General features: G+C 39.4%; 1 protein-coding gene across 4 annotated transcripts; it reads left to right on the forward strand.

Annotated features, from left to right (window-relative positions):
* Nucleotides 1–25,413, forward strand: IL1RL1 (interleukin 1 receptor like 1). 4 transcript variants are annotated; one of them, XR_002443591.1, is made up of 13 exons: nucleotides 1–98; nucleotides 2,379–2,482; nucleotides 5,199–5,269; nucleotides 6,995–7,196; nucleotides 7,495–7,663; nucleotides 7,750–7,912; nucleotides 9,851–9,919; nucleotides 11,342–11,474; nucleotides 11,563–11,714; nucleotides 18,623–18,763; nucleotides 19,419–19,577; nucleotides 20,822–21,003; nucleotides 23,806–23,928. XR_002443591.1 is itself a non-coding variant. In XM_021413797.1 (12 exons), the coding sequence occupies exons 3-12, from the start codon at nucleotides 5,203–5,205 to the stop codon at nucleotides 24,150–24,152; spliced, it is 1,602 nt and encodes a 533-aa protein (XP_021269472.1). In that variant the 5' UTR covers nucleotides 1–98; nucleotides 2,379–2,482; nucleotides 5,199–5,202; the 3' UTR covers nucleotides 24,153–25,413. The 4 variants fall into 4 exon arrangements, 3 of the variants coding, with proteins under 3 accessions (XP_021269472.1, XP_021269477.1, XP_021269492.1); XM_021413797.1 differs by lacking the exon at nucleotides 20,822–21,003 and having other exon boundaries at nucleotides 23,806–25,413; XM_021413802.1 differs by lacking the exon at nucleotides 20,822–21,003 and having other exon boundaries at nucleotides 18,626–18,763; nucleotides 23,806–25,413.

Below are 27,391 nucleotides of genomic sequence, written 5' to 3' on the forward strand. Positions count from 1 at the left end.
GCAGATTACTCTCTTATTCATTGGACTGCTATGCATTACAGCCTACTAAGGGAGAACGATGCAGCTAACTCATCAAGGAAATTTCTTGCCATTATTCTGTAAGTACACTTTTTTGTATGCTCATCAAATAGGAATTTTTCAGAGGTTGGGTGTTGTAGTTTGACCTGGCAGGCATCTCAGCACCACACAGCTTCTTGCTCACACCCCACTGGCATCAGTAGGATGGGGGAGAGAATTACAAAAATAATAATAATTAAAAAGTCAAAAATCGTGGGTTGAGATCATAGAATCATTGAGTCATAAGGATCATCAAGTTCACCTCCTGACTCCACACAGGACTACCCAGCGTAGAATCATAGAATACCGTGAGTTGGAAGAAGCCCATCAGGATCGTTGAGATAAACATAGTTTAGTAAGAAGGAAGGCAAAACAAAACAAGTGATGCACAACACAGTTGCTTACCACAAGCTGAACGATTTCTGACCAGTCCCTGATCAGCAACAGCCATCTCCCATGTTGCCAACTGCCCCCTTTGCCCCATTTGTGTCAGCTGTCCTAGCAATGAAGCTGGTGAAAGATCTGGAGCACAAGTCTTATGAGGAGTGGTGGAGGGAACTGGGATTGTTCGGTCTGGAGGAGGCTCAGGGGACACCTTATTGCTCTCTACAACAACCTGAAAGGAGGTTGTGGTGAGGTGGGAGTCAGCCTCTTCTCCCATGTAACAGTGATAGAACGAGTGGTAATGGCCTCAAGTTGTGCCAGGGAAGGTTCGGGTTGGATACGAGGAAACATTTCTTCTCAGAAGGAGCGGTGAGGCACCAGCACAGGCTGCCCAGGGAGGTGGTGGAGTCACCATCCCTGGAGGTGTTCAATTACCATGTGGATGCGGCAGTGAGGGACATGGTCAGTGGGCATGGTGGGGATGGGCTGACTGTTGAACTTGATGATCTTAGTGGTCTCAATGGTTCTGTGGTTCAGTGTTCCTTACTGGCAGGGCAGCACGAGGAGCTGAAAAGTCCTTGAATCTGCAACTGAATGTAGATGGTGTACTCCACACTTCTTGCCTATCTCTAGAGAAAAGCTTCAGGAAATGAGGAAGCCCTTAATGCTGATGAAACTTTATGAACCTTAGCAGGGAGTCGTCACCAGCTTTGTAAGCTATAATTTAGCTGAGTGGTTCACCAAAGCAATGTGATATTTCATTGTGGCAAGGTGTCCATATGACACTGGATTTTATGCGCTATAGGGAAAGTACAGTCCCCCAGACCACTTCGAAGGAAGGGATGTACCAAGAGCTGGGGAAAGCATGGGTATAACAGGGACAAGATTTTTGCCTGCTGGCATGTAATTACTACATCTTCACAAATTGCTGAGAGTTTGCTGCATGCTGACTGCTGTGACTTCAACTCATAGTGGGTTCCCAGAAACACTGAAAGGAACTAAGAGTATCAGCAACTCTGTTAAGGAAGGACGAAGCACTGATTCTCAGAGTGTTTTTAGGAATAATTCTAAGAGGTACGAAGCTGATTCACCCTCAGGAATTTTGCTTTTTCAGCACAGAGATAGCCCCTGTGGACAGATTGCCTCACACAGAAGGCACTACTGGAGACCTTTGGTAGCTGGACTCAATGATCTCCAGAGGTGCCTTCCAACCCCTGCAATTCTGTGATTCTGTGATTGGCACAGGTTTGGTGCTGGTGCTTGCAAGGCTGCTAAGCAGTCCTTCGCTGTGCTCTTAAAATGTCTCTGATATTTGGTGGTCCATACAGCCCCTGTACACCTGCTCATGGCAAGCACAGTGCGCTGGGCCGCTGTCATCCCTGCAGAGGCTTCTCCCATTCCCACTTCCTTTTCCAGAGCTGCTCCTGGATTTCCAGTGAAACGTCTCTGCTCTTTGAGCCTTCTTTCCCTCAAAGACCTAATTTATCTGTTGGTGCAGACATCCGGTTTCTCAGTGGCCTTCTTTTATCAGTTTAGCTTCAGGGAAGCAGTGTCCATCACTGAAAACCATTCCCGGTGCCCCAGCGATGCATACAGCTGTTCTGCAGGAGTCCTGCCCCAGCAAAGCTGCCACTTATTTTCAGGCAAAACCTGTTTCAAAGCACCCTCTGCTGGCTGACGGCTCCTGCTTTGCTCTCCCCAGGCGTGTGAGAAAGCCAGGAATTAGTCTTACTGCAGGCTTACTGCAGTACAATCATGATAAAATGGCACTGTTTGTGATTAATGGAAAACCCATGCCCTTGGTAAAAGACATCTGATTGATAGGAACAAGGAGACCCCCTCTCTGATAGGCACTAAGGGCTGCTACAGCCATTTGCATGCTCTGTTCTGTTCAGTGGGAGGTGTCTCAAATGCTGCTATAAATTCTGCTCCTCCAGATATGCATTGCAGAAGCCAGTTAAAAAGCATTCCCAGTAATCTGGTACAAGCAAAGGACCCAGCCCAGAGCAAAGGACTTCTCTGCTGTGTGCATTTCCAGAGGGTAGGTCGAACATTTTATCATTCAATAATAACTGATGCTGCTGGAAACTGTACTCAGAATTTTGTAAGAAATTTTATTTCAGTTCACTTATGTGCCTCTTTATCTAAAGAAAAACTATTAGATTCAAATATGGGATACGCTGATGTGATAGGCAAATAATTTTGGGACCAACATAAAGACTTACCCATAATGAAGTGTTTTTAGAAACGGGTTTTTCTTCAATTTTCTGACAGATAATTTTGTTAGTTATTCAAAAACAGAAAATAGTTGCTATGCGATTTAGTATATTTATGTACTTTCTGCCTTCAAAATATTTTGTAAAAGTAACGTATATATGAATTCCAGTATTGCCATATTTTAGTACTGAATTTCTTAAATTTTACACTCATAGCTGTAATTATTGTAAGCATCAACTGTTGTGACTGTTCTGGAATAATTTCAGAGTTACTATTTTAATGGCTCATTTTCAGTCAGAATGAGTTCTCTGGTTTGATGAGAGATTAAATATCTCTCAAAGAGTGAATGAGGGAAGTCTCTGTGAATGTATCATCTCACACAATCACTATTTCATGGTATTTTTGTGTTGTAAAGCATGTAAAACTTTCTAAATAAGAAATTGCAAAAGCATTTTCAATTTTTCTTGGTATGCAAGCCATAGTACTTCTGTAATGTCTATTGACTTACATGAACAGCATTATAAGCAGTTTGTTGGCAAAAACACTTGAGAAAAAAAATCACGCTTCTAGCACAGTTCTCTCTGGAGAAGCAAGAAGCTAAGCCTGATAGACTGCTACCTCTGTAGCACAACAAGGTGGTTATTCATCCTCCTGTAAAAGCGGGTCTTTAGGGGCTAGTGGGCTATACTTAAGATCAATAGAACTATTGGCACATATTGATTTGCTTAATAAATCTTGATCCTGGCTTATAATAATCAGGATACGTGAAACTCAGCTCCCTGTTCCCACTTGCCAGTCTAGTTTGCTCCTTGGTAGCTCCTCCTGAAAACAAAACTTCTGCTCTAAATGTTTTACTGTGCTCTTGGTGTGGGCTTTCCTGTGTGCTAATTTTCTCTGCATTCTGGGTCATACAAAGGCCCAGCTCACACTGAACCCTCTTCTGGGCCAACTCATTAATTCCTTCCAGGACAAAGCTGCTGATGTTTGTTATGCTGAAAAGTAATTCCAAGTATTTATGATGCTGGCCTAAGATTTCCTTAAGATTAAAGAAGTCAGTAGCCTGCACGTGGTTGTATGTGGAGCTTTTCTCTAGCTCTAATGGAAATGAGCAGATACTCACACAGTTTGTTTCTTGGAGATCCTGGATGGTCACTCACTTCCCATGTCAACAGCCTTCCTGGGATGCTGGATTTTTCAGGTCTTTTTCCATGAACCCTGCAAACACCAACACTGAAACACTCATGCGTTTCTCTTCCAACACTAAGTTTTATTAGAGTTAAGAATAAAACCCAGGATGTTTATTAAACCTTCTAAAAGAAGAAGCTTTCCAAATCAGTACAAAGCGAATGATGTTTCTGAAAGCTCAAATCTGAGTTTGTTCTGAATTTCAGACTTGGCACAGATTAGGCCTGTCCATGTTTGTTTAGTCTGGAAATCTTTGGCATGGAAATAAAAATTCCTTGCAGTAAGTGTGACGGCAGTACTTATCCTGCCTGTACATTTTTTGCCTGTTTTTCACAACTTCTCCTGTGCTTCCTATCTGCAGTACAAACAACAATTCACTTCTAACTTGCTTTCTCTTGACAACTTATCTGCCACCTGTAGCACTGTGGGACCACTCCTTCCCCCTGTGATAGCAACAGGTGCTGCTCCGTAATCTGCAGGTAAAGACAATATTCTGGAGAAGGCTCTATTGATGGTAAATAAAGTGTTTATGACTCGTTAATATATCTGGATTGCACATCTACTGTCTCCTGAGATATTCACAGAATACATCCGAACTAATGTCTGCAAATCAATAGCTGGTTTCTTTGATACAGGGTTTGCTGGAGCCACACTCCCAGGTGCTAGGTACAGCAGGTGCACGTCAATTAGACACAAATTGAAACATCAGTGGGGCCTAGGATCTGCCCTACTACTGTTGTATGAGGGCCATGTATTTTCCTTTACCTACCTTTCCAATCCCCTTTGGATTTGCACAGTTGATGGTGCTCATCTGGTTCTATTTTTGCCTCTAAGCACTTACCTGTGAGGAGCTATCACTGAAGATACTTCCAGTTTCCAAAAGAAAGAATGTGGTATGCACCCACACACTAGATAGGACAAAAGCTTAGTTCACAGCCAAGGTATATATTTTCAAATCCAGGAAATACTTTTGCTAGATCAAGGTATAATTCTTCACTCTTGACAACGAAGAGAATGCTGTAATACATTTACCTTCCTTAAAAATAAAACAAGCAGAAACAACCAAGAAAGAAGAGGCTTCTATTTGAGGCCCATCATGGCGAGAAATTTCCCCACCCTTAAATCATATGAAGTCATAGCATTAGTTTTAATGGTGCATCAGTTATTGCATTGACCATGGAACAAAGAGCATCATCTCAGAGTTGTGGAAGGGCTGCCATGCACCCACACGCACGTTCTGTACAGAGCAGCCCACATGACTCAGCTTATCACTGCATGATGCTGTTATCTACTTGTAGATATACATCAGTAGCGTATTCTGATATTTTTTTTTTTCTGTTTTGTTTTTCGCTTAGAAATATGATGGTATATATACACTTGATCTTCCTATCTATCTTCCTCCTGGTTTCCGTGATATCAGAATCATGTAAGTCACATTTAAAGTATGCCTTCTTTTTATTCAGTAAGTTATTCCTGATTTTTTCTTAACTAAAATTAGCTAGTTTATCTCAAGCCATAAATCACAGCTTAGAAGTTAGCTCTGTGTGTTGTTTCTCCTTGTATTAAAATGCACTGAGTACTGTTAATTTCTCAGACATTAAATCCAGGTTCTATTGCTGCTCTTGGCATCTCTGCAAGCAGAAGGAAAAACCTCTTTGAGAGGATTTGGGGGTAGCTTCTGTTCCTGGCTTCAGCTGGGCAAAATCCCCAGGAGAGAGCATACTTAAATTGCACTGAGCAGTGTGGTTCGCATATGCAATTTGTTACAACAGCTCTGCTGATCCTGCAATCATTTCCTACCAGTGACACTGCATTATACAGTGCTCATGTAGTGTTAGTCTCCAGATGAGCTGCGTTGTCTGAGAAATGTAGAAAGGTGTTATCTCTAAATATTTCCCTGTATTCTCAGTTCTACAGAATGAATGTTACTTTTACGAACAAAATAGATTTATTAAGAGGCTAAATTCTGCTGGAAAATTCACCAAATTTTCATTGACGCTGCTGAGTTTAGATGAGGCCTCTCATCTTCTTTGTTCCTTCTTCTCCCCTCTTTTTTTCCTGAAGAGTACTGTATTTCCATTTTGTTGCTCCTTTGGAGGGGCAATGCAGGACTGCTGGGTGGGAATGCTGCTAGAACGATGAGTTCATGCATACTCGTACCTGATGCGGGTAACTTAGATGGGTCTGTAAGGCTCTATGTAATGTCCATGGAGGAGGACATCTTCAGAAAGAACCAGAAGACAAGTGTTAGCCATGCAGAGAGACTCACCACCTGATCTGCGTGCCACGTGTCTAAAGCCAGGTGGTGGCAATTCTCCCCCAAAATGTCACTTTTGATTGAGATTCTCTGTTTTGGCTGGTTATTTGGTTACCTGGTATCATTTTCTTATTCCCTTATCTTTTGTAACTCCTGTGCTGACCTGTCTGTCCAGTTTTCATCCTCATCAGTTTTCTCTTTTTTTCTCTTCTCCAAACTGGGATCTGACTTTCAGACTGGAGTTTCTATTTTCAGTTGTCAATTTACTGCTCAGGAACCACAACACTTAAATATCTGTCAAAATTGCCTGTTTCAAGTTTCTCCAGACCAGTTTCAGTATTACACTCACTTTTATTTTTTAAATAAAATTTTAAATCCTTTCTCTCAACTTTATCCTTTCCTTTCCTTTTGTGTGTGTGATTTGATTTTCTAAGTCACTTATTTCTCTCATTCCTTTCTGATGTCTTTTCAACTTTCCATCAGATCCTTCCTTTCAGTCTTCTGTTTTGCTCTGATTTTTCCCCCCCTCACATTTTCATGAGCAGTTGAGATAAGCTCTTCTGAATTTCTTTTATGATGGTCTTATCTACTCACTTCCTCCTACCAGTAGTTCTTTTCTTCCATTAAAAAACAAAATCTTGATATTCCCTTTTTCTGCATTGAAAACAGAGCAAAATCTGCTTGGAAAAAAAGCAACAAACAAACAAAAAACAACAACAAAACAAAACCAAATATACCAGGAATCAATTTTCTTTACATTATCTCTGAAAGCTTGAGGATGGTAGTTAGAGGCACATGACTGGCCTACTGATCCAGAAATGCCAAATTCTTCTCTCTCTTCATTGAGTCTAAGACTTAATTCACCTGAGATTTTTATCTTCTGGTCATTTGCAGATGATGCAATCGAAGGTGAGGCTTTAGTTGTAAAATGTCCCCGAAATGATTTATCTGCAAACGTCACCTGGTATCACACAGACACAAGGAAAATAATTCCTGAAGAAGAAGAGGGTTCACGAATATTTTCAAAAGAAATATTTCTTTGGTTTCTGCCAACTTCTTTAGAGGATTCTGGAAACTACACCTGTGTTATAAATTAGTAAGTGCAATACTGAAAAGTGAAACAGTTATGAGCTGGAAGAAAAAATCATACTTGTTTTAAAAATGCATTTTCATTGCTATCTGTGCAAATGATGTCATTTTTTGTGGTGTAGATGAATTTGTTTAACTTTTATTCCGCCATTGCTATTTTTATAGCAGACCTTTAAAACAACACGTAACTGAAATGTAGTAACCATCCAGATGTTTTTAAAACAAGACTCACGTTTGCTACAAGTATTTATTTTAGTCTGAATAATAATGCTGTCATTGAACCATCTTTACTCGATTTTTTAAAGTCCGGATAATAGCAAAAAAGAGCGCAAAATGAATGTGCAAGTGCATCCATACAAGCAAGGAAGGTGTTTCCCAAGCCGGATACTTTATGCAAATGAAACCAGAAAAGGAAAAATTTCTTGTCCTACATTTAAGAATTATGAGAATGCTACTATCATCCAGTGGTATAAGGTAAATAAAACAATGATGGTGCCAGCTGAAGATCAGATTACTGTGGGAGCTATTTGCAACCAACCAAAGAGTGCTTTATTTTCCAGGATTGCAGACCTCTACAGGGAGAGAGATATTTCATGCATGATCCTTATATTTTTATTGAAAACCTGAAAAAGGAGGATGATGGTTATTATACTTGTCAATTTACATATACTCACAGAGGAAATGTTTTCAATGTATCAGCAACAAGGATCTTTATAAGTGAAGGTGAGACTTGCTAAGATAACAAAGATTTATGCCTCCTTAAAGAAAAGGAAACTTCTTTTGTACATTAAAGAGAAAAATATTTTCTGTTAGCTATTTGTATTTTAATGAAACTTTAGATCAACGTATTTTAGGTGAATGTTGTGGGTGGGGATCCAAATAGAGCACTACGTTCAGACCCAACCACACTCAGGCTTTCAGTAATAGTCTCTGATGACCCTGGTTCCATATTGTGCTTGGTAGGGCTGACTGATAGCACATATTTTTGAGGTGAAGGGGCTCTTTCACAGCATGCTACAAGAACTGATTTTCTATTGCTTTGGTGAGAGGAGGGCCTATAGGGTCTTCTGGTAATCACTGGATTGCTGATGTGCAGATGGCATACACCTCAACACCTGCTGGTCCATCTTGGTTAAAAAACTTTTAGATTTCTGTTGACTGAGACAAAATGAGTGATGAACACAGACAGTAAATGAATGGAGCTCACTGATCACTGTAACCCTTGTTAATGTGAAAGTGGCCAACATGGCTGAGATGTGTGGATTTGGGGCTGTTTCTGGGATTCAGTGTCCTCAGGGAGGCCTTGTCTTTTGATGTCAGTCAGGGCAAGAGTGTGCCAGTAATCATCAGTTCTGGATTGTATCAACTTACCAGACTTCAAAATGTTCTGCAGTTGTGCAATCCGGTCAATAGAAAAACAGTTTGTTCATTTGTTTGCTTTCTTTGAAAAATAAATGTAGTTAATTCACAGACTGACTTCAGAACATTTTGCTGTGGGAAACTGTGCCCAGCTCTGTGGAGCCTCAATTACAGTTTTTTGCCTTGATCCTCAGTTGAAAAGTATGTTCTCATTATTCTGAGCTGGTCAGAAGGGAGATTTGAGGGGAGAGCTAGTACAGTAGCTTAGGAGGTATCATGCCTTTCCTTCCCTGTTTCTGTCTAGTAAATACCCTGTTGGTCTACATGGCAATCTCTGCTTCACATTTCACTTTTCTTTGAATGTACTTTCATTGAAACTTTTCTGACCAGTCAAGAATTCTATTCTGTCTGGGTTATAATGGAAATAGCTCTTATTTACTTGGCACACAGCTATCAAAAATTACAGAAATCTTTGTTGCATTCAGGCAGACTACTTCATTTCAAAGCTAATTTGATTATTTCTTAATCATTTCAGAAAGAAAGGATTGCAACATAGCATGTGAAATCTCAGCTGGTTGTCTTGAGTCTGCTCCAGTTGTTGCCACTCAGAATACCTAGCAACAACTTCTTTGAGTTTTTGTTAGCCTTTAAAATAAGTTTGCTGGATGAATAAACTGTTACATATTGTTATTATTGGCTTATGTGTGTCCCTGTTGGTCTGCAAATCCACACTGATCCAGAGGACATTCTGTGTCTGCATGCTGGCAGCTAAAATCAGAGCTCTGTCAGCTAGCTGGAAATTACTGTCTTTCTCTGGCGCTTTTTTTTTTTCCCCCTCCAAGATCCAGCTTATAAAACTTGGACAGTTAGGAGAGGTAAAGAGAATGGGTGTTATAGCAGCCTAGGAAAAGGGAGTTAAGTAAGTTCCTGCATATTTTATAGGGAAACGTGGTTATGGGATTCACAGAAGTGCCTTGAGAAGGAAAAGCTTGATGGGAAGGATAGGAAGCAATGTGTTTCGACCAGGAAATGAGAGATTGTCTGAATGGCAAAGAAAGAAGCAAAATGCAACAAGGGGAATAGATACTTACGTCAAGCCAAGTGTTTCAGTGTAGCTTGGACCTCTCTTTACCAATAATTACCAGAGATGAAATATGAATATATTGAAGGAAAAGCTCCTTCTGAAAGCTAATGACAATGGATGTTCATTGTCATAGCAAACAGATGTAATTCCATTACTTCATAAAATGCATTTTTACAGTTTTCTAATACATGCTTCCTTTCTCTCCTTAATCTCTAAAGCAAAGCATTCATCTCTACCTGTTCAAATTTTATTTCCAAAAGATGAAGACGTAATAGAAGTGGAGCTTGGTAAGTAGACTTTAAATTGTTTTTAAAGCAGCATTTTATGGTGACCTAACAAACATCAGCAGCTTCAGGGAGAAGGTTAATTACATTTTTCCACTACAGTTTTTACCAGATTTAATTCATTCCAGGCATAGCGATATGACGCTATATCTAAACAATAGGTTATTTGGAAATTAAGCAGCTTCCATCCACTTCAAAGAAGGCTTTAACTAAATCCTTTGAAACTGCCTGATGATACCATTAAGAGTGAAGGATGGACTATTCTTGCAACTAGAAATACTTCTTGCTTGTGATTCTCATCTGGACACAGCAGCTGTATCTCTGTTGATGCATGAAGTAGAGCAAGGGACTGGTCGCTGGTCCTGCCTGTGCTGGCTAGTACAGGGTGGATCGCTCTGGTTGGAAGATACTGGTTGGAATGAAAGGACAGGGAATGAAGTAGCAAATAGAGGGCCCTTGGCGTTCCTGAACATACACCTAGCTTCCTTTTGTTTAGGACTGTGGATGTTCTCAATGGTTCAGATTCACTCCTTGTAACTTGTAGCACCAGACCCCTGGGCCCAAACACTTTCCACATGGAAACACATTCCTGTTCTTTTTTTTTCTTCCGGTTTCTTTATCACTAAGAATTAGCATGCCAGGAGGCTCTCTCCTTAATAAGATAGCTAGTCTTTAATGCCCTAGCCTCTGGGACAGTAATTAATCTCAAAATGCATGGTGCAAATTTACTTAATGTTTAGGAAACACTGTAGCAGATCTATTGTCTGCTTGCAGAACTGAAGGGATTTCTCCATGCTCCCTAATACCAATTCAGGATGTAAATCATAAGATTTTTTTAACCTTATCTAAGCCCTGTTTTGATGCAGATTAATGTGGAAATCTTTAAAGTGTTTTAATTACATTTACTTCAGTGCAACAGTAACTCTTATTTCTGGAATAAGTATTTTCCAATAACAAATGCATAAGACATTTCCTGTTTTAATTTTACTTGATCTGTTTTTCTCTAGCTTTTCCAGCTTGAATAAAATCTATGATAAGAATCTGCAAACAAAATTTATGATAAATACTACATACTGAAATTTTATTATGCTATTTCCATATATGTCTGTATGTAAGACAACATTTCTTTTCCGTATTCCTCAATAGCTGATTACACGGGTTGAGCATCACAAGTGAAGTCTACTTTCCCTTCAGACCATTATATATAAATAATTTCTTTTGTAGTCTTTCTCAATGTATTAGGTAATTTGTTAAAATATCCGTTCAGTATTTCTTTTCAAGACACTCCTGTGAATCATTTTCTGTGCTTTAACTCAGAAAATACCAAAATTGCTAAGGCAAAACTCAAAAGTGGTATGAAGATTTGCAGAAAAAGATGTTATGAGGAAAATAAATTTATTCTTGTTTTTCATCAATCTTGGTTAGGTGCTGCTTTTTCTCTGAAATGTCAGGCCCGGCTGGGGATTAAGAAACAGCCTGTAGGTGTTGTCACATGGGATGTGAATAAGAAGCCAGTAGAATATGCAGATGAAGGAAAAATTCGTCAAGAAATTAATTAGTAAGTACATATAACCTGGAATAATCTTTTCTTTCTATGCAAATTATTCTTAACAGCAACCGGTACTACCTCTTTCTCTTGCTGTTAGTTTTGAAGGACAACACCAAGAATACTATGGAGAGGCAACTTTGTACATTAATAGCATAGAACATACGGATTTGCAGTCAAGTTTCTCATGTGTAGCGCTGAATGAAATGGGAAATACAAGGACCACGGTGACATTACGACTCAAAGAAAAATGTAAGAGTAAATTTTTTTCATTTTGTCTCTCGCATGCTTCACACTGTTAGAAATATTTTGGTGATTTTATTTTTTTTCCTTTTATTTCATTCTATTTTTCTTTTATTTCTTTCATTTGATTTATTATTTTCTGGTAGTAAGGAAGTTTCTTCCAGAAAGAAGGAAAAAAACAGTCTGCTTTCTCAGTACATATTCAAGTCAGTGGCAAAACTCTTGTGGCTTCATTCCTCTGTGAAATGCCTTGGGGTAAATTCAGCCTTGAGCATGGCATCCTGCCGGGGGAGGGCCAACTTTCAACAAGAGAATAAATATGGAGAGCAGGACGGTGCACTGTGACAAGCGTTCTGATTCTAGGACATTCCTACTCATTCCCTTTGAGCATCACTGTGCCCACTGTACCCCACACTGTGTGAGTAACTCTTTGAAGGCTTTCTCTTGGCTTCATTTTTAAATTCATTGTTCTAGTCACTTCTGCCAGAGAAAGAAAATTAAGTTTAGTAAAAGGTGGGGTCCGAGATGGTTTTCATCCTTTATAGGAATTATTTGGTGGGGATGGTCAGATCCCAGAAAGCACTGTTGCTGCACCACAGGATTTGATTATTCTGGCAGAAATAGTGGTCAGGTGTTTCCTCTGTTATCCCTTTAAATGTGCTGAGCCACCGAAGGTCTTGAGAGGAAATCACAAAGCCTTTAAAGAGGGATGAGTTTTCTACGAGAGAATGGTGGAAAGAGTAAAATAAAGTTTATTGTGATCACAGGACTTGCATAGCTACACGTCTTGCGGTATTTTTCACTGTTCATAACTGCCTACAAGATTATGGCTTCAAGCAGAGACATATTTTCTTGCTGTAGCAGACATTAGAAGGGATGTAGGTGGATTATAGCAGAGGAGAGGGCATCACTGAGGAGGACGTCCCGGAATTCCCCAGAGGAGTGTGAGAGGGAATGTTTTGGTTGCATGTTGCCAGGTAAGTGGGAGCTTAGCACCTCTCAGGAAGCTGAGATCACATCAGCACTGTGATGAATTATGTGTGAGAATGTTCTTGCAAAGAAAGGGAAGGAAGCTGTAGGGCGGGCAATGTAAACCATTTATTGACCTCATATTGCAAACTAGATGAGGGAAATTCTGTATGAAGGAATGAATATATTTGATATTTTGTGTTCATGAAGTGATTCATTAAACCTGATTTCTACTTTAGACAAATCTTATTTTGTTTTTATCCATAGGTCCTCAGTAAATGTTCAGGAAAGCTCTTTGTTGCTGCCTGTGTTGTGTGGATGTCTATCCCCTTCTTCCTGTTGCTGCTACTGTCAAGATGCCTGCTTCTGCTGCTCGTCACTGTTGGTGTGAGCAAGGCTAAATCCAGAAATGGCAGTGCTCTGCTTTAGTTGTCTTTATTTGCTCCTCTCACAGATCAGCAATATTTGTGCTAAAACATTGATAGCCTGCCTCTGAGTAAAATAAAAATGCTGCAGGGATTCCTTGTGCCTCACATCTTGTAAATGTGTAATAAAAATGTGTATTCTTCTTTTTTGTTTCGTTTTTAATGAAAGAAAAACCCACAGTTTTTTTTTAAAATATATGTCTATGGTTGTTTGTTTTGTTTTTCTCATAGCGTAACTCATGTCTCCTAGCTGCTATCCCATCAGTGTGCTTTTTACACATGTTCCTCCTCTGTATTCTGATTTTTTTTTCCCAAAGCATTTAGCATGGGTTGCATTGTTATTCTTTGTAGCACAAGTCTGTGACAGGAAGTAAGAGATGTTGTTACTACTGAAAGTAATCATTTTGGGGGGCATTTTATGAACTAGCTAAATAGCAGCAGAGATGATGGGTTAAGGGAGGAAGCAAAGATGCTGTAGGCAACTGTATCAGAGCTACTCTATTTGAATCTCTTCAGTCTTACTGTCGTCAAAAACGTGTTGAATGAATGATTTGGCTCACACAGACATTTTCCAAGGAAGTCAGGAATTTAATATTCTGAGTCACAATCAAGTACTTTAAGTACTAGCTCATTGTTAGCAGTATCTTTATATCTGATTTAGACAGTTTGCATTGCTAACAATTGTCATCCACATAAGAATTAAAAATTGCCAGAGAGGAGTGAAGATTTTCTGTCACAGCCAAGGGTGGTGAGAGCTGTTTTCTTTTATCTCTATGATAAACAAACATAAACATTCCTTAATATTGCCAGCAAAGAATGTCATTGGCAAAGCACAAGGAAAAATGTGTATTTTCCAGTTCAGGATGTATGCTATGCACTTATATATTATGTTCACATATGTGTGTGAAGAGACATGCAATATGGTGAAAAAAATGTATGTCCCAAGGATTTTTTTTCACTTGTGTTTTTAAATAGGAGATGAATGCTGCTAAGAGAAGCTCTCGACGATCTTGGTTATCTTTTCCAACCTTAATGTTTCTGTGTTTCTATGATTCTTTGGAAATGAGCAGCACGACCCAAGTACCTCAGTTATCAGGAGCAATGCAGTGCAGTCAGCTCTGCCTGGTGTGATTTGGTGGTAGTCAGACTATGGACACTATCTTTTGGACACAGAGAAATTGCATAAAGTCTGTTTGAACAGAATTTTAGTGAAAGTTTGGCTATGCATTTTGATGCAACTGCATCCTTGCTTCCGTTAGGTAGTGCTGACAACCCTGTGTGTTTCAGCTGCTGCTGCTATGTTGAAAGGCTGCTGCTTCTCCCGCTGAGGAAGAGCTTTCTCTATTTTTTCTCATCCAGCCCCTGCATAGCCTTTGACCATTCCTGGTCAGTATGAAGCCCTTCCTTCAATGCTATTTCCCATCTTTTCTCTCTCCTCTTTGCCTGAGGCTGCTTGGTGTCCTTTGACTCCTTTGCCAACGCTTTTTCAAAAAAGCATTCTTTTTGTTTCATAATACTTCTGGAGGCAAACTTAAAGAATTAGCCTATGATACAGAGTGTTTTATTTCCTCCAGCTCTTTCAGTACTATGCTCCCATATTTAATTCCAGAGATGGTGCTCATCCCATATTTTACATTTCCTCTCTGCCACGAGACACATCATCTCATGAGCTCAGAGATCATCTGCATAACTTCTTACATGGTGTCAGTCTCTAGTCAGCATAAGGAATTTGTGATGGTTTTTCATAGCCTTTTCTTCCTCTTTTCCTGGCAAGGATGCAGCAAGTCTTGCTGGACACCAGGCAACAGGCAAAGACTCTGATAGTGAGGCTATGGCAAGTGGAAAAACACTGGAAATGTTAACTCCTTCTACCAGGAGAGCAGACAGGAACTGGAACCTCCCTTCAACATCACCTTTATCTGACTTCTCAGTGATACAGGGGCTGTCAGAATGTCTCCTAAGTGCTACTCTTTGTATTAATATCTAAACTACCGCTGGCTTCTAGTTCCTAATCTTCACTCAGGGCTAGTTAAATAGCTGGTGATTGCCTTTCATAGGTCTGAGCAACAAGAATTGTCTTATTTCAGTTCTCATCTGCAACAAAGTGAAAAATGCCTGGGGGACAACAAATCCTTCTGGAGTGAACACTCTGCTCTGTAGAATGCCCCATATTCCAGTTATTCTAATCCAGTTCAGCCCAGCACACCAGATCTCTTCTTCCTCAAAGTTATTTATTGCTGTATGTTATAGCTTATCTTCAGTAGACAGGTGTGGGCAGGAATTCCAGACCCCGATCTACACCTTTACTATCTGGAAGTGTGTCCCCTTTAGAAGCCAAAGAACTTACAAAAAGGAGCAGTTCTCCCCGTGTCTCTCAGGAGAAGCTTTCAAATGTTGTTTTCTGGGTTGTTTTCTCCAGCTTCTCAAATATTGTTTCCTGTGAGCTGGTAGTTCTGTGTTCTCATTGCACTTGAATTTAAATAAACAGTACTAAATGACAGTCAGCTCGTGAACTCTCTGCCATTAAGCATTGCAGTGAAATTAAACGGAACAGAACGATCTGGTCAGCCTTGTTCAAGGCCTCCAAAAGTTGCTTCTGGCCATTGCCCCCATTGTGCTGAATTTATCTGATATATTCCACAAAAATGAGAGACTGAGTCAGCCGTTCTGGGAACTGAACCTGCTCTTCCAGGAAGACCCCTGTGGGGGTTCTGATCTGAAGCTTTACAAGTTTTATAAGCACAGGAAATTTATCAGGTTTTTTTTTTTTTTTTTTTTTTTTTTTCAGAATTGGTCTAATCAGTGCAAAGCCAAATGCAAACAGCTCCTTTTAGGTTCATTATTACAGAAGTTGTTGTTGGAACCTGTTTGCTTTCTAAACACTTGACATACTAGAACAGTATTTGTAAGGCTGTGGCAAGCCCACAGTGTCAACAGCTGAAACAATAAGAAAAAAATGGCCATCTCTGTCCCTTGGATAATTCTCACTGGGTATGAAAGGGGTTTTCTGATTTTATGGATCAAGTCATAAATTTGAACATGGACAGTGTTCCTTTGTAGGCATCACGTGATGCAGTCACAATTGCAAAATAGCCAACTTTGCTATGAAGGAAACTGGTTGGGTTTCTTGCCTACTTTGGTCTTATTGGAACGTCTTTTTTCCTGATCTCTTAGTTCTGATGAGAGTGTTCTTCATCAGATAGATGACTCATGGCTGGATGTTTCATTCTCCCTTTAAATGGGAAAGACAGAAATAGAAGAGTGTGAAAACACTGTTGGAGTCATCTCATTTCCTACCAGGTAAAGTGGTAAATATTCTTGTGAGACTTTTATTTATCTAGCTTTTCAGTGGCATTTCTCAGGGTCTATTGCTTTAAGGTTATCTCCTCCTCAATGCACTGTCTTATTCATCATTGTCCCAGGAAATGTTCAAGAAACGAGTAGATGTGGTACTTAGGGACATGCTTAAGTGGACAGTATTGGTGTAAGGTGGATGGTTGGACAAGATGATCGTAGAGACCTTTCCCAACCTTGATGATTCTATGATCTCTTGCAAAACTCAGGAACCTGTATACATCAATGCAAGAGGCTCTTCACTGTCAAATATTTTATCTTACTTCATTCACTGAGGAAAAGTCCAAGAGAAGCTCTAGAACTGCTTCTTGGTTGTAGTGCTCAGTGCCTTCCCCTGGCAGCTTGCTGGCTGCACACGGTCTGCCAACAGTTCCAGTCCATCTTGCTGCCTTTTTTGTAGAGGAAATAGACTGGCTCTTGAGACTTCTGTGACATGCAGCTCCTCAGCTGCCAGTGAATGGACTGCTGCTACTGTAGCCATGTGTGCTTTTTTGTGTTTTCCAGACAGAGAGAGGCAAAGACCTGGGTTGAGTGGCTACCAGTACATGTAAGCAACCTCCATTGGCTGAGCTGTTGTGAAGCATGTCTAAAACTCCACTGTAATGCTTAAGGGATACATGGTTCTAGTAATACTCAGAAGCAGGGTACTGCATCAGGCAGTTGCTATGTTTGCTATACTGTACTAAAATAAATATACAGGTGGGCCCCTTTATGCAGATGTGATGCACAACCTGTTCTTTTTCATGTGCCTTTCTTTGGGATTAAACTCCATCTCCCACTCTGACTCTTCTGAGGACACATACTTTTTTAATCCAAACCAATCCACCAATCTGAATAACAGACAAGTCCCCAGAGCAATTTCATTACTGCAACTATAAGATGATGAATTGTCATGATGGACAGGAATAAGTAGATAAATAAGGCGGACTACAAATGGAATTCTCTTCCCTGCTTTATCTGTCAGAGAAAAACTGTGCATGGAACTGCTCTGAATTTACATGTTAAAATCAAGAGGAATCAAATTAGGTATCTTTCATTTGCTTTGGGGTAGATTTCTTCTGTGAAGCAATTAACTTTAATCTTCCATTCAAAGGAATAATGCATCTTGTATGTGTAACTGCTATATAAATTCTTTGACGTACTGATTTCAAACTTGGGTATCTAGAATTCATAGTGTTTTCAATACTGAATCTGGGTGATTTCAATATGTCCAAGACATTTGTCAAAAATTTCTTCAGCTCTGTGGCTGTAATAAGCAGTGGATTATTACAGCTTTCTATTTTCTAGGCTGGAGAGAGTACAAAATGACCTTGCTTCTGCCTCCCATCATCTCTTGCTGCAGCAGAACTAGATGGTACCTAGAGATTGTGCATATCTAGGTTGACTTCTGCTACGTGTACCACAGAACAAGAGGAGAAATGGGCTAATACAGGAACATAGCTCTCTGGGCTGCTATAGAAATGTAGCTCTTCCCCAAAGAGTGATAATCACAATCTTATCCTAAACTGTAAGCATATGATAGCACAGAGCTGATGATGGCTGTCCCTGATAGTCTTCATCTCTGGGGCTGAGGTGATCAGATTCAAGAGCTCTTCCATGAAGGAAGCTGGAACCGCCGTGGGTGACTCAGTTCTTCCCAGTTTTCCTTACTTGTCATTGATATTTTATGCTGCTGGACCCTCAAAGGAGCTTCCTCTGCTTCTGGTGTAGTTTATCTTATTTTTATGACCAGATATGTTCCATTTTCCTTCTTGTTTTGCATACTTTGATCTTATCTTGCAGATTTTATTATTTGCACATGTTTCTTTGTACCCTGTTTGTGCAACTACACTCAAGCCTCTGCTTGTCCCTGTGTGGACACTTCCTATTATCAGGCTTGGGCTCAGCTGCCTTGCAAAATGCTTCAATGTTGTTGCTGGTCATGTTACAAAAATACAAACATCACTGACAGCTGTGGTATTTATTGCGCTTCGGTTCAACACACGTGGATATTAAGTATGTATGGCATAGTATGCTTATGCTTTAGAGTTGCAACAGGCCTCTGTCCTGGATACACCAGCTGGGGAAGGAAGAAGTTTTATCAGGGTGAGCTCCTTAAAGCCACAGCAGAAAATAAGAGAAGCTAAGGCTGCAGCTAACACTTCGTTTCTCTGTTGTTTTTTTTTTCAGCAGGTCCTAACGTCCTCATGATTGCTGGATTTCTAGTTCTGCTAGTGTCAGTAGCAGTCTCTGTTGTACTGTATCAGTCCTTCCGAGTTGATATCGTCCTGTTGTATCGGGACTTGTTTCGGGCCTATTCAGTCAAGGATGGTGAGTAAGCATTGCACAAGGTAGTTTAAATAAAAGAAGAAGACAAATCATATGGAAACAGATAAATCTGATAGCTATTTACTAGCTCACATGCCAATTGAGCCCAGTCCTTTCCTTTTTCATGACTTCTGCAACCATTATATAAGGGGAAAAACAGCTCTGGTAGTGCTTTGCATTCACCTTTTGCCTCGGTTCTGTAGTGATGTACTACATACACAAGGAATTCAATATTGTTTTCACTTTCAAAAGCAAACAAATACACACAAAACTGTTTGCCATGAAACACAAAAATCTGATTTAGGAGCCTGTTATACCACTGAAATAATGAATGATGAGACTCATCTCTACTTCATTGAATCCTTACTCTACATGCTTTGAGATACATCTTTTACAATACAAGGTCAGATTCTCCAAAGTGGCGAGTGCATAGGACATAACAGTTGAGCAAGGAAAAATGTGTACAGTCTCTAACTTCCAAAGATGTATTCAATGATGTACCTCATTATGATTAGCAGGAAGACCTACTTAGATCTATTTCAAAGATGTTCTTCTTCTCCTTCTCCTCCTCCTCCTTCTTCTTTCTTTTCTAGCTTTTGCAATAGACAGCTTTAATTCATGTTAAATTAATGTACTTTCCTCTTGTTTTGCCTTGCAGATGGGAAGATATATGATGCATATGTTATTTACCCCAGAAGCCACACCAATGAAGCTAATTTTGTAGAATATTTTGTTTACCAAATTATGCCAGATATTCTGGAAAATAAATGTGGCTATAAATTATGCATTTACGGCAGAGATACATATCCTGGAGAAGGTAAATTTCAAATTAGATAATCCACTTCATTATTTATTGTGTTGGAGCAAACTGTGTTTCTCTCCACCTTTCTGGGTGGGAGACAGGAGGTCCCTTTACATTCCTGAGTGGGCTGCTCATCTCAGCAGCAGCTGTGTATCTGATGTGTCAAGCAGGGTGACTCAAGGGCACTTTGTGCTTGTTGAAGTTCTAAGAAAAACAAGCTATAGGGTGGGGCATGAGTTGTTTATCACATTCTTGTGTGATGCAGGAAATGTGACCCAGAGAGTGACTTTTTCAGATGTACACCTGCTCTTTGGATGGCACAAGTTGCCACTATCTGGACAAAGCATGCATGAGTAGGTCTACAAGACACTGAGGAAAAGAAAACCACAAATTAAGTTGAGGAATTAACCTTGCTATTATCACTCATGGTTTTTCAACCTGTGGCAATGGTGCTGAAGTTACAGGAAGTTCAGTTTCTGTATACCAAGATGACCTACTTTCATTTCATACAATTCCCAGTGCTAATTCAAGAGACATTCTGTGTTCTTTATTTCCAGTTCCTTGTTTTCTGAAATGGAATCTTGTTAATTTATCAGTGTTAATTTTCATGCGGACATCTCTATGCTATCTTTCTTATTAGCTGTAATCTAGTTACTATCTACTTTCCACCAGAGCTGACTTGTCTGTCTTATGCTCTGGTGTTCTATAGACCAGATGTTCTCTTTTTATCAGAAAAGAAGCATGACGCCAAAGGTAGCTCATTTTGAGTTACACATATCCAAAACCATCTGCACTGGGCCAGGTGTGACTCATCTGCCTAGAGCCAAGATCACTGATGTTTTTCTTTTCTGGAGAGTGACAAAAGCTCTGCCTGGCCTTGAGAAAAGCCACTGCAACAAGAATGCAGACAGCTGCAAGAGCTGCTGAGGCAGACTATACCTAGCCCACCTGATCCAGAACAATGAAACTCACAAAGATGTCAGTGGCAAAACAATATGCCATCTGTTCAGGTGATTACAGGGCAATATTTTCTTATGGGACACTACTCTCAAACCTTTCTGGAGAAAAAAGAGCATTGTATGCAAATGAAGTACAAACTGTGGGACTAACAGGGGCTCTAATATGTTGGCTGAAAATCAAGACATTTTTCACTCTGCAAATGCATGAATGGATGCTTGTAACCCAAGCGTAATGAAGACTCACCAAGCCAGCCTTGGACAATAAGTAACTTTTTTTTTTTTCCCATTTGATTTTATCAGAACTCTAAAAATCACAGAATCACAGGAGTGGGAAGGGACCACTGGAAATCATCCAATTCAACCCCCAGCTAAAGCAGGTTCCCTAGATTTGGATGAACAGGAAAGTATCCAGGCGGGTTTGAAAATCTTAAAAGAAGGAGACCTCTCTGAGCAGCCTATTCCAGTGCTCTGTCACCCTCATGGTAAAGAAGTTCCTTCTCATATTCAGATGGAACTTTCTTTGTTTCAGTTTGTGCCTGTTACCTCTTGTTCTGTCACTGGGCACTACCAACAAGAGCCTGGCCCCATTCTCTTGACACCTGCATTTAGGTACTTACAGTCATGGATAAGATCCCCCCTCAGTCTTTTCTCCAGGCTGAACACTCCCAGGTCTCTCAGCCTTTCAAAGGCTGCATGTCACACAAAGTATTCAATTCTCCTGCATTTTCTAATTTACACCTTAATCTTTGTTCTACTTATTTTGAAATTTAAAATTTCTTAACAATTACAGAATTACAACTACCATAAAGTTAGTTTCAAATATACCAATGAACCTAATTTTGACAACAATGAAAAGGATGAATGATTTTTATTTTTTTACATTATTAAGTACAAATGCATAGATATCCCAGCACAAGCCCGAGGGGCGCTGATGTCTGGCATCACAGAGATCTCCCTTGCTTCTCTTCAATCCTAGGTACTGGCAGATAGGGGACCTGGTGCTTCTGGCTATCAACATGTAAGCTCTGGGCCAAGGCAGATCTTGCTCTTCTTGACTTAATGAGGGAGAGCATTGCTGGTGCCAACTGCCAGACCAAGTTCACTCACAGCCATCAAGGCGGCAGACATGAGCATCCCTCCCTGGCTGGCACTGCTCATTATCCTTTTCATGCTGACATTCTCTGCCTTCTGCAGATGCCTTTCTTGTCCACTTTCATCCCTCAAAATGTTTCCAGTTGTGTGGAAAAGCTGTTCAGAATCAGTCCGCCATGGAGAGCACTTAAAAGTTCTCTGATTTCAGACAGGTGTACGTTACCAGATACTCCCCGCTCTTGCTTACCTTCTGATCTTGAGCCTTTTGTTACCAGATTTCCAAATCACAAACCTTATAATTAAAATATGCTAATCACAGAGTAAATCAGGAGTATTTACAGCAAATGCCACTTGGAGTTACTGTGATCCTTCCTGAAAATGTATCATACCATTTAGTAAATCATATTTTTCCCAGTAAAACTATTTGTCTTTCCAGAAAAAAAATACAGTGAGGATATAAAATGGAATTATTGTTTCAAGAATTGTTTATGACTCTTGGTTCCAGAGGAAAGCTCTACTTTTGTGCTGTTCCACTAATAAAGACCAATACAACTGAATGATTCAAGTGATAAAAAGTGCTGTATAGCTGTTGGACTCCCACTGGCTTTCCTTAATTTACCTTATTTTTGTTTCCTAGTCTTACAGATTAGGGGAATTTTCTACAACTCAACAGTTGACCAGGGAAGTACAAACACAAGTTTGCAGAAAACCAAGAGGTTTCACCAACATTATCTCCATTTTTTTTCATGGTCTCATTGTCTTGTCAGCCAATTTCCTTGCTACAGAATCTAACTAAACACTGCCAGAGATGCTGTATCGCTAACAGACAGAAACATGAGAAAATACATGAGAATGATCATACTTTACTGGATGAATGTTTTGTGCAGCCAAGTGTCTCATCATCAGCAATGACCATTGGCAAATGACTGGAAAAGACCCTAAGAACAGGGCAGGTTTATATGATACTTTGCCTAGTACTTTCCCAGCAGTCTGTGGACATAAAATGCTGAAATTTCTATTTGTAATAGAAACATTTGTAATTGTTTTTCTTTTCTTAATTTCATGCTGCTTTTTGCCACTTTCTGAATTCATATGAACTTCTGACATTCACAAAATAGGTAAAAAAGATTTCCACAGTTGAAGTATTTGCAGCATGCAGTCCCATGCTCAACATTACCCTAAGTGTGGCATCAGAAATCCAAATGCAGAACTAAATACCTCCCCTAGTACCTGCATCTTTCAGTCTTGAGCTCAGTAGACTGCACCTCAAAAACAATATTATTTTTTTAAAGCCTTGCAGTTATGGAAACTAAAGATATAAAAATAGCTGCTGATCTGAGTTTTTTCCATCTTCCAAATGACCTATTATGAGGGATCTAATATTAGAGAAATCTAATGAAAAAAGAAGAAAATCAAAGGAATTAGAAACAGTGAATCTCACAGAAGGGCAAATTGTTTGCAGAGAATGCTCTTATCATCAACAAATAGGTCAGAGAAGTCATTCAAGGGGTTATCTTCCTTACCCTTCCTTATCCAGAACTTTCTCCCACAGCATGCCAGCTCTTGAGGTTTCTAAGAACAACACCTCAGCACCATGGTTCTAATTGTGGTTGATCAGCTGCCCCTAACATTGCAGAGGGAAAGAAAAACGTCTTTAGTCATGCTGATGTACAAATCTTGAGTGGATGCCAGCCCAGTGCAAAAGCTTGCATATATATCAACATGCTATAGCTTAGGGGTATTAGCACTCCCTCTACAGGAAAATAAACTTCTTAGAAGTAAGTCACCTAAATGTCTCCAAAAGACTAGTTTTCATGGGTAAGTATTGCAGGATCAATCTGTAAGGCACTAAACTTAAAGAATATACTTTCTTAAATGGAAATTATTGTTCAAGCACAAATACGGTGCAAGCCAGATCTACTGAACTTGACCTGTTGAATTAGAAGTTCCGCACAATTCTTAAGAGCACTCTTAAGTGCAAATATTAAGACTTCAACTAAAGAAAACACCTGAAAGGAAACTTTGATTACTATGAGATTTTAAGCTTTTTTTTTTTTTTAAATGAATAAACTGTACCTGACTGAAGTGATAAAAAGGTTATTTCTGATTAAAAAATAAAAGAAATGAAGTACCTATACAAAAGAGTCTATGAAGGAAATTTCAGTCTTGTTTTTTTGTGTGTGCATTGCTAGATAAAGCGAATGCAGTTGAGAAGAGGATACAGAAGAGCAGACGACTGATCATCCTTCTCACACAGCAGCTGATTAATTGTCAAGAACTTGCATACGATCAACATATTGCTTTATACAATGCCCTCATTCAAAATGATACAAAGGTGATCCTACTGGAAATGGAGAAGATGGGGACTTATGAGAATCTTCAGGAATCTCTTAGGTACATCATCAAGCAGCAAGGTACTGTCAAATGGAAAGAGGAGCATACTGTGCACCCACAGTCATCCAATTCTAAGTTCTGGAAACACGTGAGGTACCATATGCCTGTGACATTCAAGTCCTCAGACTCAGCTAATGCTGGGTGAATGGTCAGCCCAAGAAAATGCTGGTACTTCAAGTTGAACCATCAGTGTATGATTCTCTTTTTGCTATCAGTAGGTTCATTACTTTGCGGTCTGGACATCTGTCTGCATTTTTTCCCCACTTCTTTCAGACACTCAGTTGAGTAATGATAAGGTAAATGGATGGAGCAGGTCTAGGGGCTGAGGGAAGTTTGCTGAGGTTTGAGAGTTCTGTAAATGAATCATTTCAGGCAGAGTACAGAATTTTGCACGTCATAGGAAACAGAATCTACCTATGCTCTTCCTATATATGCTTGTACGTATTACTCAATGTTTTGATTCTGAATGGCTGAATATTCTGCAGATTTACTTTATCTTTCTAATGCGGTTGATCAAACATAAATGCCTTCTGTGCTATTTGGCTGGAAAGTATAATGTGGTTTTCTTCACTTTATCCACCATGTGTTCCTTTTTGTTTCAATAGTATTACTCATAACATGAAATGTATTCTTTCCTTAGTAGGGATGCTTCCATAAAGGCTCTTTTGAGACTAATGTGAATACAGCATTTTTTGGAAATGCAGTGTTAAGGAGAATGTATACATACTGATAGACCAGTATATATGTAATATATTTATACATAAAAGTGAAACTCACAAAAGAGGAAATTATTTTATAGAGTTATTAGAAAGTAATTTTGTTTTGAAAGCTGCTACATATATTTAAATTCTTATAAGTAGTAGTATTTTAGATCTATCAAGCATGATAGACCGTGCTGCGACTGTTGTTATTATTTTGTACATTGATAGCATTCATTTAAGCTACTGATAGAGACTTGCTGCAATTTTATAATTGTCAGTATCCCCCTTCTTTCTCCCTGCTTTGATCGTATTCCTGGTTATACTTTGTTGTGACAGAGAATACCCTGAGATGTAAAGGTCAGAATGAAATGTCGTCTGAGTGCAGGAATGTATGAACAAAGCATGTTTTAATGCATATATCCTTGGGAAATTTTATCTTTTTAGCTTCTTAAATACAGATAATTTTTTTTTACAGTCAGAGAAGTCCTGGTTTTAAGCTTCAGTTAACTATAGAGATGAACCTGAAAAGTGAAAAGTAGTTGCAGAATGTCTAATGCTACCACATCCTTTTATTGTACATTGTAGATTTTTATTGAGTGTGGAATTTCAGACGTATGGATGGCTATTGGAGTAGGAAGACCATATATGAAATATGTCTAGATATTTTTTCAACATGACATTAAAAAGTCAGTGGGAAACAAAACAGCTTTTCTCTGATTTATTATATTTTCAAGTGTTCATGCATTGATTATTCACCTCACCACAACTGTAAAACATTTAATGTTGTATTTTATTACTGTCTATTTAGATCATATTCAGTACCAGGACCTGTTCCTAAAGATTATTAACTGTCTATCTGTTATCACAGTTGTAGAATTGTGGTATTCTTTTACAACACACACAATTTAGTAAGTATCTAAATTGGCATTTTTATATTTCATATTGTCTTGGATACATAGAAACTACACCAGGCAATCTGGGATAATGAAAAGAAAGTGTGCCCTGTGTAAAAATCTCTTATATCTCTATAAAAAGCTCACAAAACTTTGGATGCTCAAAGGTTAAACTACACAGCAAAAAAATAAATTTGTTGCAGAATTAGAACTTTCGCTTAGAGATTTAATGCCCTTTAACTTCTGCTCTGCGCTTCCCTGTTCTTGGTACCACTGAATAAGTGAATCAGGAAACCAACTTGCTTTCATTTTTTAATAGAGTCATTATGACATCTAGTGGATGAACAGCTACCAAAAGATTGTGGTCAACTAGAAATCAATTTAAGAATACTGTTAGAAATAAACACAGTGAAATTTTCAGGGTATGCATACATAATCTCCTGATTCCTATACATCAGCTCAGAATCTGAGAATTCAGTGCTGACCGTCTTATGTTTTAAAGGAACATAAGTGTCTTCTTGGCACATGAAATGTAAGAGTCAGGAATGAGCTTTGACTTTGATGACTTCTTGATGTCAGTGGTGAAGATCCTGGTGACTTCCAAGGCATGATATCTAGCTCCTGTCATTACAAACTATGATAAAAGTGTGGTGACTGAACACTGACTTAGCGTGCCCAGAGAGGTTGTGGAAATTCCCTTTTTGGAGATAATTCAGTTTGGACATGCTCATGGGCACCCTGTTCTGGCTGGCCTTGCTTGAGCAGGGGTTGGAGCAGATGGACCCAGAAGTCCCTGCTAGCCTCAGCCATTCTATGATTTCACCATTCTATGATCTGCAGACAGCAATTAGAATGTAGTTACATATGTGTTTAATATACATTTGCCCTTTGTGTGAAGTGTTCAGTGTTTTGGCCTTGAGGTCTCCTGTACTGTTGAGATTTTATGTTGCTACAATGAGACATAACTCTTGCAGTCTTCTCTACCTGAGCCTAGTTGTTGCCCTGGCCACATGCAAGGAAAACTGTTATCTGTGCTTGATTCACTAATTTTTGATGCCAATGAGACTGAGCACTAGAAGGACTGTTTTTCATAGAAGGCTATTATTTGTAACGTATGTAACAACAATTTCTCACAGTACTGGACCAAATTATATTTGGATGATAATATTTTTTACTGAGAGAGTGAAATAGGGAAATTTTTCACTGAGAGGGTGGTGAGGCACTGGCACAGGCTGCACAGAGAATTTGTGGATGCCCTGTCCCTGGAGATACTCAAGACCAGGATGGATGAAGCCCTGGCCAACCCAATCTAGTGTCTGATTTAGTGATTGACAAACTTGCCCATAGCAGGAGGCTGGAAGCAGATGACCTTTGAGGTCTCTTCCAACCCAAGCCATTCTGTGATTCCATGAACATGTAAAACTGACAATATATTCTATTGAAAAATTATACTTGTACAGCTGTGTGTTCCTGAACCTTTAGAGTGTCAAAAATAGAGCTATTCCATAAAACTATTTTTAGTCTTTATAGATCTTGGTTTCTGGAAGGTTATGAAGCAATATTCCTTTCAAAATATGTGAAGCAGAAGATAACTAGGAATGGAGTATGGATTTACAAAGGGAATACCATGCATCTCCAGGCATACTGTGAGCAATGGGAAAACACCGGATGCTGCCTATCTTGAGTTAAGCAAGGCCTTTGACACAGACTCAGTTTGTGATGTACAGATAAGTGGACAGTGAGTGGAAAAGCAGTAGGATGAAAGTTTATGCCAGATCAAGAGATTGTGA

The sequence above is a fragment of the Numida meleagris genome, chromosome 1 (assembly GCF_002078875.1).
Source record: "Numida meleagris isolate 19003 breed g44 Domestic line chromosome 1, NumMel1.0, whole genome shotgun sequence".
Taxonomy (NCBI): Eukaryota; Metazoa; Chordata; class Aves; order Galliformes; family Numididae; genus Numida; species Numida meleagris.

Excerpts from the sequence above, each read along its gene's own strand:
- IL1RL1 (XM_021413797.1), top strand. The coding sequence starts at position 5,203 with ATGATGGTATATATACACTTGATCTTCCTATCTATCTTCCTCCTGGTT. Across the intron at positions 7,197-7,494 it reads TACACCTGTGTTATAAATTA|TCCGGATAATAGCAAAAAAG; the intron begins GTAAGTGCAATA and ends GATTTTTTAAAG. Across the intron at positions 11,475-11,562 it reads ATTCGTCAAGAAATTAATTA|TTTTGAAGGACAACACCAAG; the intron begins GTAAGTACATAT and ends TCTTGCTGTTAG.